Source organism: Gadus chalcogrammus, chromosome 4, assembly GCF_026213295.1.
Source record: "Gadus chalcogrammus isolate NIFS_2021 chromosome 4, NIFS_Gcha_1.0, whole genome shotgun sequence".
Lineage (NCBI taxonomy): Eukaryota > Metazoa > Chordata > Actinopteri > Gadiformes > Gadidae > Gadus > Gadus chalcogrammus.
This window is the reverse complement of record NC_079415.1, coordinates 4,252,551-4,268,262: the sequence shown is the minus strand read 5'-3', so window position 1 is coordinate 4,268,262 and position 15,712 is coordinate 4,252,551. Positions and strand designations below refer to the sequence as shown.

General features: G+C 46.3%; 1 protein-coding gene across 9 annotated transcripts in view; it reads left to right on the top strand.

Moving 5' to 3' along the window:
* Nucleotides 1-15,712, top strand: part of sbf1 (SET binding factor 1) — a 67,874-nt gene that overhangs the window by 18,472 nt on the left and 33,690 nt on the right. For 3 of the 9 annotated variants that reach the window (XM_056589629.1, XM_056589625.1, XM_056589624.1), the window contains exons 3-11: nt 2,655-2,792; nt 3,506-3,637; nt 4,372-4,482; nt 5,526-5,606; nt 8,519-8,551; nt 11,115-11,220; nt 11,992-12,124; nt 12,980-13,088; nt 14,621-14,734. In XM_056589629.1, coding sequence (XP_056445604.1) covers nt 2,655-2,792; nt 3,506-3,637; nt 4,372-4,482; nt 5,526-5,606; nt 8,519-8,551; nt 11,115-11,220; nt 11,992-12,124; nt 12,980-13,088; nt 14,621-14,734 — 957 coding nt within the window. The remainder of the gene's footprint in view (nt 1-2,654; nt 2,793-3,505; nt 3,638-4,371; nt 4,483-5,525; nt 5,607-8,518; nt 8,552-11,114; nt 11,221-11,991; nt 12,125-12,979; nt 13,089-14,620; nt 14,735-15,712) is intronic. The other 6 variants (XM_056589627.1, XM_056589626.1, XM_056589633.1 and 3 more) reach the window with 4 other exon arrangements.

Genomic DNA, 15,712 nt, shown 5'->3' with positions numbered 1-15,712 from the left:
AACACACAAACTCAGGATGACCGCATGAACTGAGAATGAACACACAAACTCAGGATGAACAGATGAAATCAGGATGAACAGATGAACTCAGGATGAGCACACAAACTCAGGATGAACACATGAACTCAGGATGAACTCCAGAATCAGTTCCACAGATGAATCAAATCAATTCAATCTGAGCAAGGCACTGCCGGTGTTCATGGGTTCTCTTCCTCGTGTTCCGGGAAGCAGTGGAAACTGGGCTTACGCCGTCAAATTTGAAATGCAAATAAATGCTCTTCTAGTTTGTCGCTATGCAAAAGTTCCCTGAAACCAAATGGGTGAGACTCAGAATTTAAATGGTCTGACAAGCAGCCAATACACAAGTATTGATTACATAACCATCCCAAACTGAGAAGGGAAACAGCGTTTCTGAAGATACGAGTAGCAAATGTGCAATAATTCTGCTACTTCCTTCTGAACGTCTATTCTGTTAATTGAATCACAGCCATGTTGGGCTTGTTTAATAATCTGTTGTCTGCGGTCCGCAGAATTAAACTCGGACTGAGTTTCTTTTGGGTAGGCCCCAGACAGTGTTTGTCGTTTTGTGGTCAAGTCATTTTTAATGGGTTTGCGGTCTACATCCTACATAACTAACTAATCATAATGTCAATAAATCTCTAGCATCCTGACTGGAATATGTTATGTACTTAACAGTGAGTAACAATGGCTGTCAATCACCAAAAACACAATGATTAATCGCAAATGTTTTTTCTATGCTAAATATCCCTTGATTTCTTTGTCCCATTAATAGTTCTCATTTTAATGCTCTTATCAACATGGAGAAGTGCATCGGCTTGCCTTGTGCAAATGTTTTTTTATTGATAACAACATTGGCATATACTGATCAAAACAGGCGATACAAAAAAAAGCCTATAGTGCAATTAAACGATGAACATACAAACATACTGCCTTGAACATAGCAGTCAGGCTACTGCTTCTTTGTTTTGAGCCAAAGAAAGAATATATTTCTTTTTTTTTCGTTAATCGCGCGATAAAAACATTAACGCTGTTAAAATTGGTTCGCGTTAACGCCGTTAATAACGCATTTAACTGACAGCACTAATTATTATATATATAGACATATATTACATATTTGTCCAAAGTAGGGTCGTACACGTGTCACCGGTTAGTAAATCATAACCGTTTAGGAAAAATAAGTAAACGAAATCCGTAAAATAAAAAAATCACTGCGCCATTGTTTCAAAGGGAATCGCGACGGTCCATACTTTCAACATTAAGTTTACATATTTATAATTCAAAATTCGTCCCAGCCTTTATACCACAGATACTCTAGGGTCTTTAGCATATAACCGCCTTTTCTGATTAAAGTTTAATGTAACAGTGAGCTGACGACATTCTAATTAACACCACAACTGCAAATTAACCGCACGGAGATAACCGTGGCAACCGGTCAAACAAATGTTCTTTGTGCGATCATTCTGCTCGCGCATCGCATCCGCCATGTTGATAAACAAATAATCCCCCTATAGCGCGACTGCGGTTCACTTTAAAAAATAAATAAAAATGATTACGGTTAACGGTTAACCGTGTACACGGAAGAAAAAGGGGTTGTGTAACCGTTCACAATTCTTTGGAACTGTTCACACCCCTAGTCCAAAGTAATTTTTACTCTGACAATTCCAAGCAAGAAGGCTGTGTCCTTCCAGCGTAACTGACGGATGGAATTTCCTCTCGCAGCCTCCTGTATTAAGTTTAATGATAGCCCAGATCTCCATGACTCAGTCAGACATACCAAAGGGTATGTAGCAGCACACATGGGTCTTCCAGAAATCACCTGTCCAAAGGTGTCACCGCGGATGAACTCGCCTCACTTTAAAACACGGCCAAACCTCAGTCAGGGCTGAATCGCTTCAGAAATATTAAGAATGAATCACGCAAAATTCGGCTGCTACTGATTTATTATTATTCTATTTTTTTGTGCCAGGAAACCAAGTATTAGAAAAAAAATAACTGAACTGTCTCAATGAAAAAGTTGTAATTAAAAATAAAAATGTATTCATAATTGTTCTTTTTATGAAACTATTAATATAGCCACCTTTTACCTGACAACGTTTTTTTGCGTTATTCGTTATACACCAACACCGGGCTTATATGCCTAATCAGCTTGATATTCGCTTGATATCGATATCATACTACTGGACACTAATTGAACATTACTTTTTAATGCATTGTTATATCCTGTCATCTGGTATCTTTATGATTGTGTAATGTATTGTGCTGTGTGTGTTGTCTCCTCTACTTTGTATTTTATCTATTTGTTTGCTGTCTCTTTTATTTGCATTTTATCTATTTATTTGCTGTCTCTTCTGTTTATACTTTTTATATTTATTTTATTAGGGACTACCTACGGATGCAAATGAGCAGCTCTGCTATAATCCGGCATGTTTACAAAGATGTTTAAACATCAATGTTCATTAATGTGCACTGTCCCTATTCAAAAATAAAGCATTTATTATTATTATTATTACAATATTCGCCCTGCCGACAATTGTCATCCGATACCGATGTAGGTGTGACAAATCGGTTCCTCCCGGGTCCTGCCCCCCCCCCCCCTATCCCGCTGTAATGGCTCCTCCTCCTCCTCTCCTCAGTTCTGCCAACCCAACGGATGGCAGCTGGTGCCCCAGCGCCTGCCCCCCTCCTTCTTCGTGGCGGTTCTGACCGACATCAACTCCGAGCGCCACTACTGTGCCTGCTTCACCTTCTGGGAGGAGCTGGACCACCCGCCTGTGAGTGTCACGCACACATGCACACACGCGTACACGCACGCACACATACACTCACACATATACGCGAATTATGCATGAACACTCGCGTGCATACACTCCCAGGCACATGCGCACACACACGCCTACAAGCACATATACATGCACACACGTACGGCGTACGCATACACTAACGGGCACATACTGTACGCACACACCTGAGCACACATGCAAGCAGACCAACGAGCACAGATACACACACGTACACACAAGTGCACGCACACATGTACACAAACGCCAACGGGCACACTGGGCTAGGTGTGTCGAGCCGCCTTCAAGTCGAATACCAAATTTCGGATCCTTGTTATTCAAAATACCTGTGGGTTGAATTAATGAGTAAGGTGTACTGTGTGGCCAGCTAGTCTTGGGTCATGGGTCACTATTGACTGTTAAGTTATTTCAGAGACCCCACTGAACCTGTCTGTGTTTGTGTCTCCCTGTGTGTGTGTGTGTGTCTCCCTGTGTGTGTGTGTGTCTCCCTGTGTGTGTGCGTGTTGCTGTGTGTGTTTGTGTGTCTCCCTGTGTGTGTGTGTGCGTGTCCCTGTGTGTGTGTGTGTGTGTCTCCCTGTGTGTGTGTGTGTGTGTGCGTGCGTGTCCCTGTGTGTGTGTGTGTGTGCGTGTCCCTCTGTGTGTGTGTGTGCGTGTCCCTGTGTGTGTGTGTCCCTGTGTGTGATCAGAAGGTGGCGGAGGCCAGCGAGGTGGATGAAGACGAGGTGTCCTCCTCAGCGGCGGCCGTCCCGCCGGCTCAGCTCTACGGCCCGAAGAGTCTGGTGCTGGTGTCCCAACTGGACCACACCGAGGTCTTCAGGGTACGACAACAACAACAACAACAACAACAACAAAAACAATCCCGTAGGGGCGGCATGTGGCTGGAGGTTGAGCGGGTTGGCTGGTGACCGGAAGGTCGCTAGTTCGATCCCCGGCTCCTCCTAGCTGAGTATCGAGGTGTCCCTGAGCGAGGCACCTCACCCTGACTGCTCCTGACCAGCTGGCTGTCGCCCTGCGTGGTCGACCCCGCCGTCGGCGTGTGAATGTGTGCATGAACGGGTGAATGTGAGGCAGTATCGTGAAGAGCTTTGAGTGGCCACAGGGTTAGAAAAGTGCTTTAGGCCTAGTATAAATGCAGTCCATTTATCACATGGGGTAATATATACTCTACTAATACATCATTGATACCGCATCATGACTTATGATGAGATACCAATGATGAATGAATGTTTCCTCCAGCCAAAATCGCAATCGATCTTAGGAAGATGCAATCTTGAGGAGATTGTATTGCACTCATTCAGCCCCTTATCTACCCTCTGCTCTGTGCACTTATACCGGCAGGGTTGGCCCGTTTCATTATGCCTGAGCTGAGCTGGTTGAACTAGAAAGCGTTCTTTGTCCAATCTGTGTTCCATGAGGGTTGTTGTCCGTCCATGTTGTGTCTGCTACTTATCATCACGTCGAGTCCTGCCTCGTCACACATTTGGTGTGTGTCCGAACACGAGAGCATCCCGTGGCTATCCTCTCACCGTCTCCCCCGTCTCCGTGGTTACAGAACTGTCTCGGGCTGATCTACACGGTCCACTCGGACAAGCTCACCGCGCCCCTGGAGACGGTGATCGGGAACCTGCTCAGCTGTGTCATCCCCATCGCAGGGGGCTCGCAGGTAGAAACACACCTGGATCGGGGTCGGTATCTCTGTCCGTCTGTCTGTCTCTGTGTCTTTCTCTCTCCGTCTGTCTGTCTGTCTGTGTGTCTCTCTGTGTTTCTCTCTCGCGCTGTCACTCTGTGTCTCTTTCTTTCTGTCTCTCTCTCTGTCTCTGTCTCTGTCTCTGTCCCTCTGTATCTCTGTTTGTCTGTATATCTCTCTTTCTCTCTCCATCTTTGTCTATCTGTCTCTATGTCCCTCTGTATCTCTGTTTGTCGGTATCTCTCTCTGTCTCTCTGTCTCTCTCTCCATCTTTGTCTGTCTGTCTCTCTATTTCCCTCTGTATCTCTATGTCCCTCTGTACCTCTCTCTCCCTCTGATGGAACCAGTGATGTGATTCTCCTCATGCATCAGTCAGAGCTGTCCCAGGCAGACGGATAGACAGCGGGCCTGTTACTGCCTCGTGTGGTCATTGCATCCATGCTCCGCTAGGTAGTTCACGCTCCTACAGAGAGCGCAGCAGCCTACTGCTTTAGCTTATAGTTTTATGCTGCTTGCTAGCATAACATAGCCCTTTCATCACAACAGTAAAAGTGGATTGGCAGCAGTTTTACGGCTTCTTGGCTTGTTAAGAGCTGGAGTGTGTGGGTGTTGCGCTTGCATTTGTGTAACTGAGCGCGTGTGTGCGTGTTTGATAGAAGAAGAAAAAGGTTTTAACGGTAGCTACCTTTTAAAGGTAACATTTGTTTTAGCTTTTCATTATTTTTGTTGAAAGTTCGAAAGAGCGAATAACGTTACTTTACAACAAATGTTCAAAAAGTGTATCGATACATATTAAGTCTATCTATAAACAGAAGTTCTTTCAGCATTGAACTTAAACAAAATACACCAAGATGTCCACTCTCCACAAAGCCGTTGACATCCTTTATAGTATCGTAACATACATTATGCTACATGTGCTATTATACAGCTCTTAATTCCCTTTTTTTATGTCTTTGTTGTGACCCCCGTGTGACGTCTGTCTGCGTCCCCCCCTGTGCACGGGTTCCTGTGTGTTACAGATAATTGAGTCCCCAGTTTGTAGTTTAGACTTGGGTCCTCATGCCCAGGCCTGTGACTGGCTGCTGGGCAACTGCCTCCAGGTAACCCTTCTGTCGTGCCGGAAGCTTCTGTGCCAATCAACAGCCCGGTTCATTGTTGTTTTGCTTTCCCCGCCCTCCTCCCCAATCCAATCAAAACAATCTGTATTTTATTAATCATTGATTCGAGATTGATCCTCTCATATGGCTTCCATTTCAAATCCCGCGTGATTTGTGATTGTGCTTTTTATTTTTTGGCCATGTACCCCAAGATTGTGACGATTATGGCAGTTTGTGCATCAACATGCTAATGCTAACGAGCTAAATGCTTGCACAGTTGGGCTAAATCGAAGCATGTCAATGTACTTAAAACAACATGACTAACCCTGACATGTGTGCACCAGTGCATACGAAGCCGCACACATGCTCATGCATGAGCAGGTGCTGAGTTGCTGGTTCACCATACAGAGGCGCAGATGGCCCTTGGGCAAACCGCCCACCATCGAACTACACCCGCCAGATCTCTAGTCAGTGAAACCATGGAGGGATTCAAACAGGGAGAACTCTATTATGACTCTTTCCCATGATCTTCTCTTCAACCGTCGTCAAAGCAAAACAATCAGGCTTGCGCATCAGAATGCATCACGGTTGTTCTTGCTGCCGATGCGCATGTCATTGTGAGAGGGCTCTCTAGAGAGTTGTAGTCATGTAAAACTCCAAATCAACATTAATATGCTGATTTGGAGTTGGTATCCCAGGCTTATAAAAACATATTTTTTATTTTTTAGAAACACTCGGTTTCAAACACAACAATGTCACCTCCTAAATTACTTCATGAATAGTAATTCATTACTAAACAATAACCCAAACACCGTTAATACCAATAATATTAATATGCTTCTGATTTCCTGAAATGGAGGCGGTCATTGTGTCTGAAGTCACGATTGTTATGCCCTAAACAAACAAACACCACCAGAACTGAAGTCCCAAGTTCAAGTTCAAGGCCACTCCTCTCGTATCACTCTACTCTCACTCTAGAGGTAGACCATCTCTACTTTATATTGAAGCATTCTCTTTAGCCTTAGTAATCGAAGCTAGCTTCATGGCTACTTTCACTTTACTATCAGTGGATCTTCAAGCCAATCAAAAGGTGTAATGTTAATTAGCATCTCTCTGACACATAGGCTAAGCTAAGAAGGATGGTTTATTCTACGTTTTACAGTGTTTTCTCTAAATATAGGTCATTATTATGTGCCTAGTTAACCTAGCGTTAAGAACCAAGATGGAATCAAGATGGCCGAGGCAAGGTTATAATTAAGCAACCGCCCCCCCCCCCCCCCGTTGCATTATGGGCAGACCACGGCTGGACTCTTTGGCTGTGAGGCCCCCCCACTGGGACACAGCAACAATACTGTCATGGTGCCGTGAATGTGACCCTTGACCTCCTTATTATGGGATGCCTGCAATGTTGGCAACAAAGGTTTGCCTTGGTTAACATGTCTGCTTAACGCTGATTATGATGTAGTCTGACTCAAACACACACTTGCCTCCTTACTTCATCTTAACTCGTGCCCCCCCCCACCTTACACACTTAACTGTCTTACTTTATTTCTCTTGTTTAAATCCTCTCTCTCTCTCTCTCTCACTCTCACTCTCACTCTCTCACACACACACACACACACACACACACACACACACACACACACACACACAATGTCTTTTGACGATGTTGGGAACTAGTTTGTTCAGACTCTTGACTCCCGAGAACAAATAGTTCCCTCCTGTACTGATCTTAAGCAGTGATCTTCACTTAAACACACACACACACACACACACACACACACACACACACACACACACACACACACACACACACACACACACACACACACACACACACACACACACACACACACACACACACACACACACAGTTGTGTAGTTTGAGTTTTCCCCTTGGGGAATTTACAAGTGGTAAATGTCATGCAAGTTCTTATAATTTCCAGTTAAGTAACAAAGGCCAAGATTAATGGCACTTTCACACACACACACACACACACACACACACACACACACACACACACACACACACACACACACACACACACACACACACACACACACACACACACACACACATGGGATATTTGAATGATAGATTAAATCCGGGAAGACAAAGGCCAAAGGGGTTCAAAGTGGGGAAATCTACATTTCAGGAATTGCACAAGTTGCAGAAATCGAGGTCATTGGCTCTCAGTGTCTCTTTCATTTTCCAAAACACACATTCCTGGTTGTTAGCACTGAGGACCTATTAGAGGCCTCAATGCTGGTCGGCCGGGTTTGGTCGTTAGGGATGATTGGATAAATCCAAACCAAAATTATGATTTGAACGATTGTTTGGTGTCAGGATACATCGTGTTCTCGGTTTTCTAACTGCTTTGACCCTTGCGGTTAATAATTCATCAAATGATCTAAAGAAAACAAACAAAAGGAATCTGGTTCAAATAAACCACGGAAAGATAATACATCACAGTGTGAGTTAATGAGTGCAGGTACGTGTGTCTGTGTGCGCGTGTGTCACAAAAAAAATCACACATTGAGGCATTCACATCGTTCACATTCATGTCCTGTCAGTGCAGTCCCTGGCTCCAAAATGGCTGCCGTGCTGTCAAGAGCAGCCATGCTTGCACCACCCTGTCCCGCCATGTCTTACATGTATTTCGTTGTTGTCGTCACCTCTCTCATCCTGTTGTTTAACCCAGCCATGTTCGGGCCGTCCACTCCGCCCAGTGCTCGTGTTGACGCCTGTATATGCACACGCAGAGCTAGTGTGTGTTACTGTTGAGTTCGGGGCTGTGACCTCAGCCCCCTTCTGTCTCTAACTCGGTCTCATCCTACCTTTTGTCTTGTTTTTATTTCTTGTGTGTGTGTGTCTGCATGTGGTGCGTCTCTCTCTCTGCGGTTTGCTTGTGTAGCGGGGCCAGGAAGAGGAGGAGGAGAGTTTTTTGGTACGCCTTCCTGAGTTCATTCTGCCCCCCCCCCCCCCCGAACTCCCCACCCCCCAGCCCCCTTTCCTCCTGCCTTCAACCAATCGACTCGTACCTGTCCCAGTTGACTTCCTGCCTGTGCTTCGTTGCTTCCCCTTCTGCTTTGCGTCAACCAAATGAATCAACACGTCTTTCCGCGAGAACCACCAATCACATCGCTTCAGTACCGACAGCTGATCAAAATTACATTCTTTTTTTGCTGTAACTTTTCACTTTTGTTTCTCTTAACGTCACATAGCTAATTAACCACTATTTCTGGTTAATATTTCTCCGGATTCAATTTTGAAATCTCGAGCGTTTCGATGATTCATTGGAGGACACGTGATTCATCTTCAAGATTAACTGTCTTTATCCGGGATAGTAGGATCATATTTGATACTAAACATTCCTGTTTCTCAGAGGCTGGTTGAGCGGTCGTACCGTCTTTAGTGTTGATGCTGCTGACTGATTATGACCCCGCTTCTCATTCTCTGCTAGCTAGTGACGTGCACTACGCCTCCACGCACACCTGCTCACATCGGAAGCGCTTTCACGTGGACTACCTACCCCAGAGGATTGGCCTAGGCTGTTCATCAGGACAGGGGTACTCAGAATCCTTTGTAGGCCAGTAAGGGCAGGAGTACACAGAGACCTTTCTAGGCCAGTGAGGGAAGGGGTTCACAGAGTCCTTTCTAGGCCAGTAACGCCGCATTCACGCTGTACACGTCCGTCGACGGATGACTAAGGCCGTGTCTGACGTACGGGGGACGCGTCGCTGCCCGAAAAGTCAAACATTTCTCAACTTTCTGACGCAGTCAACGGTGCCATACAACATCCATGAGATCCTTCGACGGACGTGGACAGTGTGACTGCGGCGTGAGGACCGGTGTCCACAGAATAATTTAAGGGCCGGGTTCACAGAATCATTTAAGGGCAGGGGTTCACAGAATAATTTCTAGACCAATAAGAGCATGGGGTCAAAGAATCATTTCTAGACCATAAAGGGTCAGGGGTCAAAGAATAATTTCTAGACCATAAAGGGTCAGGGGTGCACAGAATAATTTCTAGACCAGTAAGGGATTCTGGGCAGAGGGGTCCCAAGTTGAGGAGACTGGGTCCTCAGGACACTTGATGATGATTTCAGATTTGCCCACTTTAGTTTCTGTTTAATGTGTAGCTTTTAATGCTAAGGAATCATTCAAGCGTTTTTTTTAACTTGGCATGTCGAGGCAAACTGAAACCAATGAAGTTGTTCAAGTGAGGCCAAACCCATCTCCGATAAGATTTGCGTATTCATGCAATACGTTTTAAGTCAAATTAATCAAATCTTTCTAGAGTAGGAAGTTGTGCCAGTGTTGCAGGGCCGTCCATTTGTCATTCATTATATCAACCCTGTGAAAGTGCTCAAAATGTGTGCAAAACCATTCCTGCAGAACGCTGATCAGTGTTCAGTAGTGTGACCCGTGTACAATGTACTGGTGTGATCTTTCCTCTAACACGGTCCAAGTGTGTTACCCCACAACGGAAGTCCATTGGCTGAATGCTGTTCTGAGGTGCATCTATGAACTCACCTAAGATTCACCTCTCACTTTTCACCCACGCGCCTCGGTTGCTTCACCACGTGTGAAACGCAGTTGATTCATCGCCTATTTCCCCTTTGTCTCCTTTCCATAACTTGCTTAACCAAATCAATTTCAGCATCGCTAACGAAGGGCTTCATGGTTAATTGATGGGAAATGGACCTATACTAAAAATAGCCATGGTTAAATAGTTGTAGGTCTCGCAGAGAACTATTCAACGTATTGGAATTAGTGAATTACAGAATTAGTGTTTCACTGTGAAGGCCCCTGTTTTACACTATGATGTAAGCATTGCTTAATTGTATAACACTTTGGGTTAATTGTAAGTTAATCAAGCTCAGAGTTTGTCTCTTAGTCTTGACCTTCACGGTAACCAGCAGTACATCGATTCCACAGTTCCCCAAACCATGTCCTTTATTATCAGAACGAGCTGTGGTCCTAATCACAGCTGGTTCTAGCGCAGGAAACACCTGCTGTCCCCTCTGACACGTCCCTCTCGGTAAAGGTTAATTGACACGGTCCGTGGCCGGCGTGGGGTTGTCGGGGGGTGGTGGCCATGGAGTCCGGCCCAGTTCTACTCTCTCGCTGATCAGCTGGAATGGCTTGTCTCCCCTGCCCCCCCTCCCTCCCCTGACTCCCACTCCCCAGTTCTAATGTAGCTGCTAATCCACTGGGATTCTCCCTCTCCCTCTCTCTCTCTCTCTCTCTCTCTCTCTCTCTCTCTCTCTCTCTCTTACTCCCTCGACTCACCCCGTGACGTCCGATCAGTGGGGGCTTTGCAGCCGAACGCAAAGACCCCCGCGTTCTTCACGCCCTGAATTCATATTGTTTTGTTCTCTCTCTCTCTCTCTCTCTCTCTCTCTCTCTCTCTCTCTCTCTCTCTCTCTCTCTCTCTCTCTCTCTCTCTCTCTCTTACCCCCCCCCCCCCCCCCCCCCCCCCCCCCCCCCCCCCCCCCCCCCCACAGAGGACCATTACGTTGGGTGCGGGCGATCGGCAGGTGATCCAGACGCCCATCGACGACGCGCTCCCCGTCAGTGGAAGCAGCGTGGCGCAGCTCTTCAGACAGCTGGGTAAGAGAGAGAGACAGGCAGAGAGAGAGAGAGACTCTCATGTCATCCATCCTCCTGTTCATTTGGTCATTCTCACTGGCCGCCATCTTGGCTCCAAACACTAGCATGGACGGATCTTGAGGGCGTCTTGTGTGGTCGAGCCAACTCGGTTGATTAACCGACCGCGGCGCTGCTGTGTAAATTGGATTACTGCAGATACTCCGTGTGTATATCAGAGCTCTAGGTAATGAGATCTGCGATGTTTAACAAAGGAAATCAAACAATTGGCACCAAAATGTGCCGCAGCTGCTGACTGCTACAGTATTGGCAGTTACTCATCGATATTTATTTATTAGTACAATTATAAGTATTGCCACCAGTATTTGAACACCACCATGTTAGAAGGTGCGTTCCTAACTGCAACGGTACGATGTTCGTACTCCAGAAACACGTCAGCCCTACATGGATGCTGTTACGTTCCTAACGTTCCTCGTCTATGTTCCTGTGTTCCTCACGCTCTACGTCCCTGTAAACGTTCCTGTTACGTTCCTAACGTTCCTCGTCTATGTTCCTGTGTTCCTCACGCTCTACGTCCCTGTAAACGTTCCTGTTACGTTCCTAACGTTCCTCGTCTAAGTTCCTATGTTCCTCACGCTTTACGTCCCCGTAAACGTTCCCCATTTCGTTCCTAACGTTCCTCATCTACGTTCCTGTGTTCCTCACGCTCTACGTCCCTGTAAACGTTCCCGTTACGTTCCTAACGTTCCTCGTCCACGTTCCTGTGTTCCTCAGGCATCGTGAACGTCCTCTACCTGTTCTGCGCTGCGCTCACGGAACACAAGATCCTCTTCCTGTCCAGCAGCTACCAGCGTCTGACGGACGCCTGCCGCGGCCTGCTGGCCATCATGTTCCCGCTCAAATACAGGTGCCCCCAGCCCCCCCAACGTGTTAGCATTGTGTAGCATCTTAGCCTAGCTGTCTTTATTGTATACAGGGAATGGGTTAACCTAGCGATTGTTAGTGCTCGGCACTTGCACACACAGCCTTACTGCTAGTAACGATGCTAAATGCCCTGAATATAAATGTGTCAACGTGTGAAGTGCCTTCACGTACTGAGTTCACACTTTGACGTTCTAATGACATCGCTCGTGTCTTGAAGTAGCCGTGTTGTTTGAAAAAAATATTTAAAGTCAAGTCGCCATGGTGCAGTAGGATTGATCGGAAGAGGAATTATTGAATTATCTCCTTATTTTATTTTGAAAGAGCCCGGCTCGGCGTCGGTCGGCAAGGAGTCGGTAGCTTCCTGTGGACTGCTAAGTGCCGACCGCATAAAAAGCCCATTTCCCATTAGCGTTTGATAAATGACCCTTCCTCTGCTTTAACAGCACCACCGTGATTAGTAATGAAGTCAGGAGACGGGTGCTCCCACGCACACTGTGAGGTAGCCCCGTAAAGTTCAGGGCATAGAACCGAGGTTAAGAACTAAAGGAAATGTATATTATTGCTAAAGTCGGCCTTTAACCTAGAAGATGTCTGACACACTAGTGATGCTGACTTCCTGTTTGTGTGTTTAGTTTTTTTTCTGTGTGTCACAGTTTGCATGTGTGGGTGACTTGGTGTGTGTGTGTGTTTGTGTCTGGGATTGTGTGTGTGTGTGTATGTCTGGGTTTTAGAGCGTGTATGTCTGGGTTTGCATGTGTGGGTGTCTGGGTTTGTGTGTGTGTGTGTGTGTGTGCTTTTGAATTAACATGTGTGTGTGTGTGTGTGTGTGTCCTCACAGCTTCACCTACGTCCCCATCCTCCCGGGCAAACTGCTGGAGGTGCTCAGCACCCCCACGCCCTTCATCATCGGGGTCAACTCCTTCTTCCGCTCCGAGACACAAGAGCTGGTGGGTGTCTTGCCCCCATGTTCGCCATTTTCCCCCCTGCCCCAATGCCCCCAGTTCACCTTGGACGTCTTCTCACGACAACACGACTACCTCATCTAACACCGAGGCTGACTTCAGTGCAGTTGATCTGGTGTTTCAGAGACCGTATCAACACACTGATGGTGTTAACACGACTACCTTATCTAACACCGAGGCTGACTTCAGTGCAGTTGATCTGGTGTTTCAGAGACCGTATCAACACACTGATGGTGGACAAGCCGATCTGAGCCGGGCCGGTGAACTTCAGTGTTTTCGGTCGTTGTCAAACAACCAAATAGGAAATGACTGTTGTCTTTGTCACCTGCGGTGTGTCTCTGTGTATCGGGTTCCGTCAGCACTTGTCTGTTTTCCACGCAACAAATTGTCTACACTAGGGTCGGTTTACATAGTGGGACGGGAATCCCAGCTTTTGATTAAAATCGGACTGGGTTTGGTTTAGACTTGCGCTGACCCGTGAATGACAGATTCCACCTGTGGACCAATGAGCTCGTCTGTCCGTCCTCCGGAGCTTTGGCCCACTTGATAGTCGTTAATAGTGCCTGGGTTGTAACAAAAACGCAGAAATCCGCACGGCAACAATGGCCTTATTGAGTCGAAAGTAGTGAGGGATGAAAATGTCGGATCACTTGTGAAACAATTTCCGATTTGTTACTGCCTGATAAGACAGAAATTAAACACTCACACACACACACACACACACACGCACACGCACGCACACACACACACACACACATACTTCCCCAACTGTCACTCTGTAGTTGACCTCACAAAGAGAAGCTGTGTTCTGTACAGTCGGTCTCGTCGCCGTCGCTATTGAAACGCGGATGTGTGTGTTACGGGGGTCAGGCATCACTTGATGAACACGTGCCGACAGGGGAATGTTTGTAGAGATGTATCACCAATGATTCAGCTTTACATTTGGTTAGCTAGTTCTGTTTTGGGTAAGATGTGGGCTTTACTAGGAAATGAGAACAAACCTGTGAGTCTGTGTGTTCCCGTGTGTTCCTGTGTGTGTTCATGTGTGTGTGTGTGTCTGTTACCATGTGTGTGTTTGTTCCCGTGTGTGTGTGTGCGTGTGTGTTCCCGTGTGTCTGTGTGTGTGTGTGTGTGTGTGTTCCCGTGTGTCTGTGTGTGTGTGTTCATGAGTGTGTGTGTGTGTTCCCGTGTGTGTGTTTCCGTGTGCTTGTGTGTTTGTCCCCGTGCGTGTGTGTGTCTGTTCCCATGTGTGTGTGTGTGTCTGTCCCCGTGTGTGTGTGTGTCTGCCCATGTGTGTGTGTGTGTGTCTGTTCCCATGTGTGTGTGTCTGTCCCCATGTGTGTGTGTGTGTGTCTGTTCCCATGTGTGTGTGTGTCTGTCCCCGTGTGTGTGTGTGTGTGTGTGTCTGTCCCCGTGTGTGTGTGTGTGTGTGTGTGTCTGTTCCCATGTGTGTGTGTGTCTGTCCCCGTGTGTGTGTGTGTGTGTGTGTGTCTGTTCCCATGTGTGTGTGCTCCTAGCTGGACGTGATCATCGCGGACCTGGACGGGGGCACGGTGACCATCCCAGAATGTGTGCACATCTCTCTGCTCCCAGAGCCCCTCCTTCAGCAGACCATGACGGCCCTCTCCATGGTAACGGCCTCCTCCTCCTCCTCCTCCTCCTCCTCTTCCTCCTCCTCCTCCTCCCCTTCCTCCTCCTCCTCCCCTTCCTCCGCCTCCTCCGCCTCCTCCTCCTCCCCCTCCCACTCCTCCTTCTCCTCCCCCTCCACTTCCTCCTCTTCCTCTTCCTCCTCCTCCTCCTCCTCCTCCCCCTCCACTTCCTCCTCTTCCTCTTCCTCCTCCTCCTCCACCTCCTCTTCCTATTGTAGCGTTACTGTTGATGTTGTATTTACAGTATTTAGTTAACTTAAAACTAGGGCTGGGCATGTTGATTAATTGATCTCCTCCTCTGCCTCCTCCTCCTCCACCTCCTCTTCCTATTGTAGCGTTACTGTCGATGTTGTATTTACAGTATTTAATTAACTTAAAACTAGGGCTGGGCATGTTGATTAATTGAAATTGGCGCATTAACGCACATTCTTTTATTTATTTTTAGGTTTTGTTAACAGAATGTAGAAATCTTTTTTGTTTTTAGTTCCGCTTACTTTACATTAAATCACACTTGCAGTAAGTGACTGCCTGATTACAATTGTAGTAAGTGACAGCCTGTTTACAATTACAAAATCTGAGGTGTTGCGTTATTTTCATATTCAACCCACAGTGGGTTGAATATGACTCAATTCACGTTCAGTAAATTAAACTCCCTCAAGATAACTTGGGTATAGTTTTTGGTACATTTGGTATGAATGATAATGTGTCGTTCCATTTGATTATCTAATTTAATTTCAATTGGAGTGGTTTCCAATATAATTTTAATTGCGATTAATCGCGAGTTAACTCACCAATACTATGCGATTATTCGCGATTAAACTTTTAATCTTTGCCCAGCCCTACTTAAAACCTCTAATTTTTTCCTGCCTGTTTCAACACGGACATAGTACAGGTTTGAGTTGTGATCTTCAAACTTTTGTATTCAGAAAATATAGTGATACACCTAGTTAGATTTGTGTG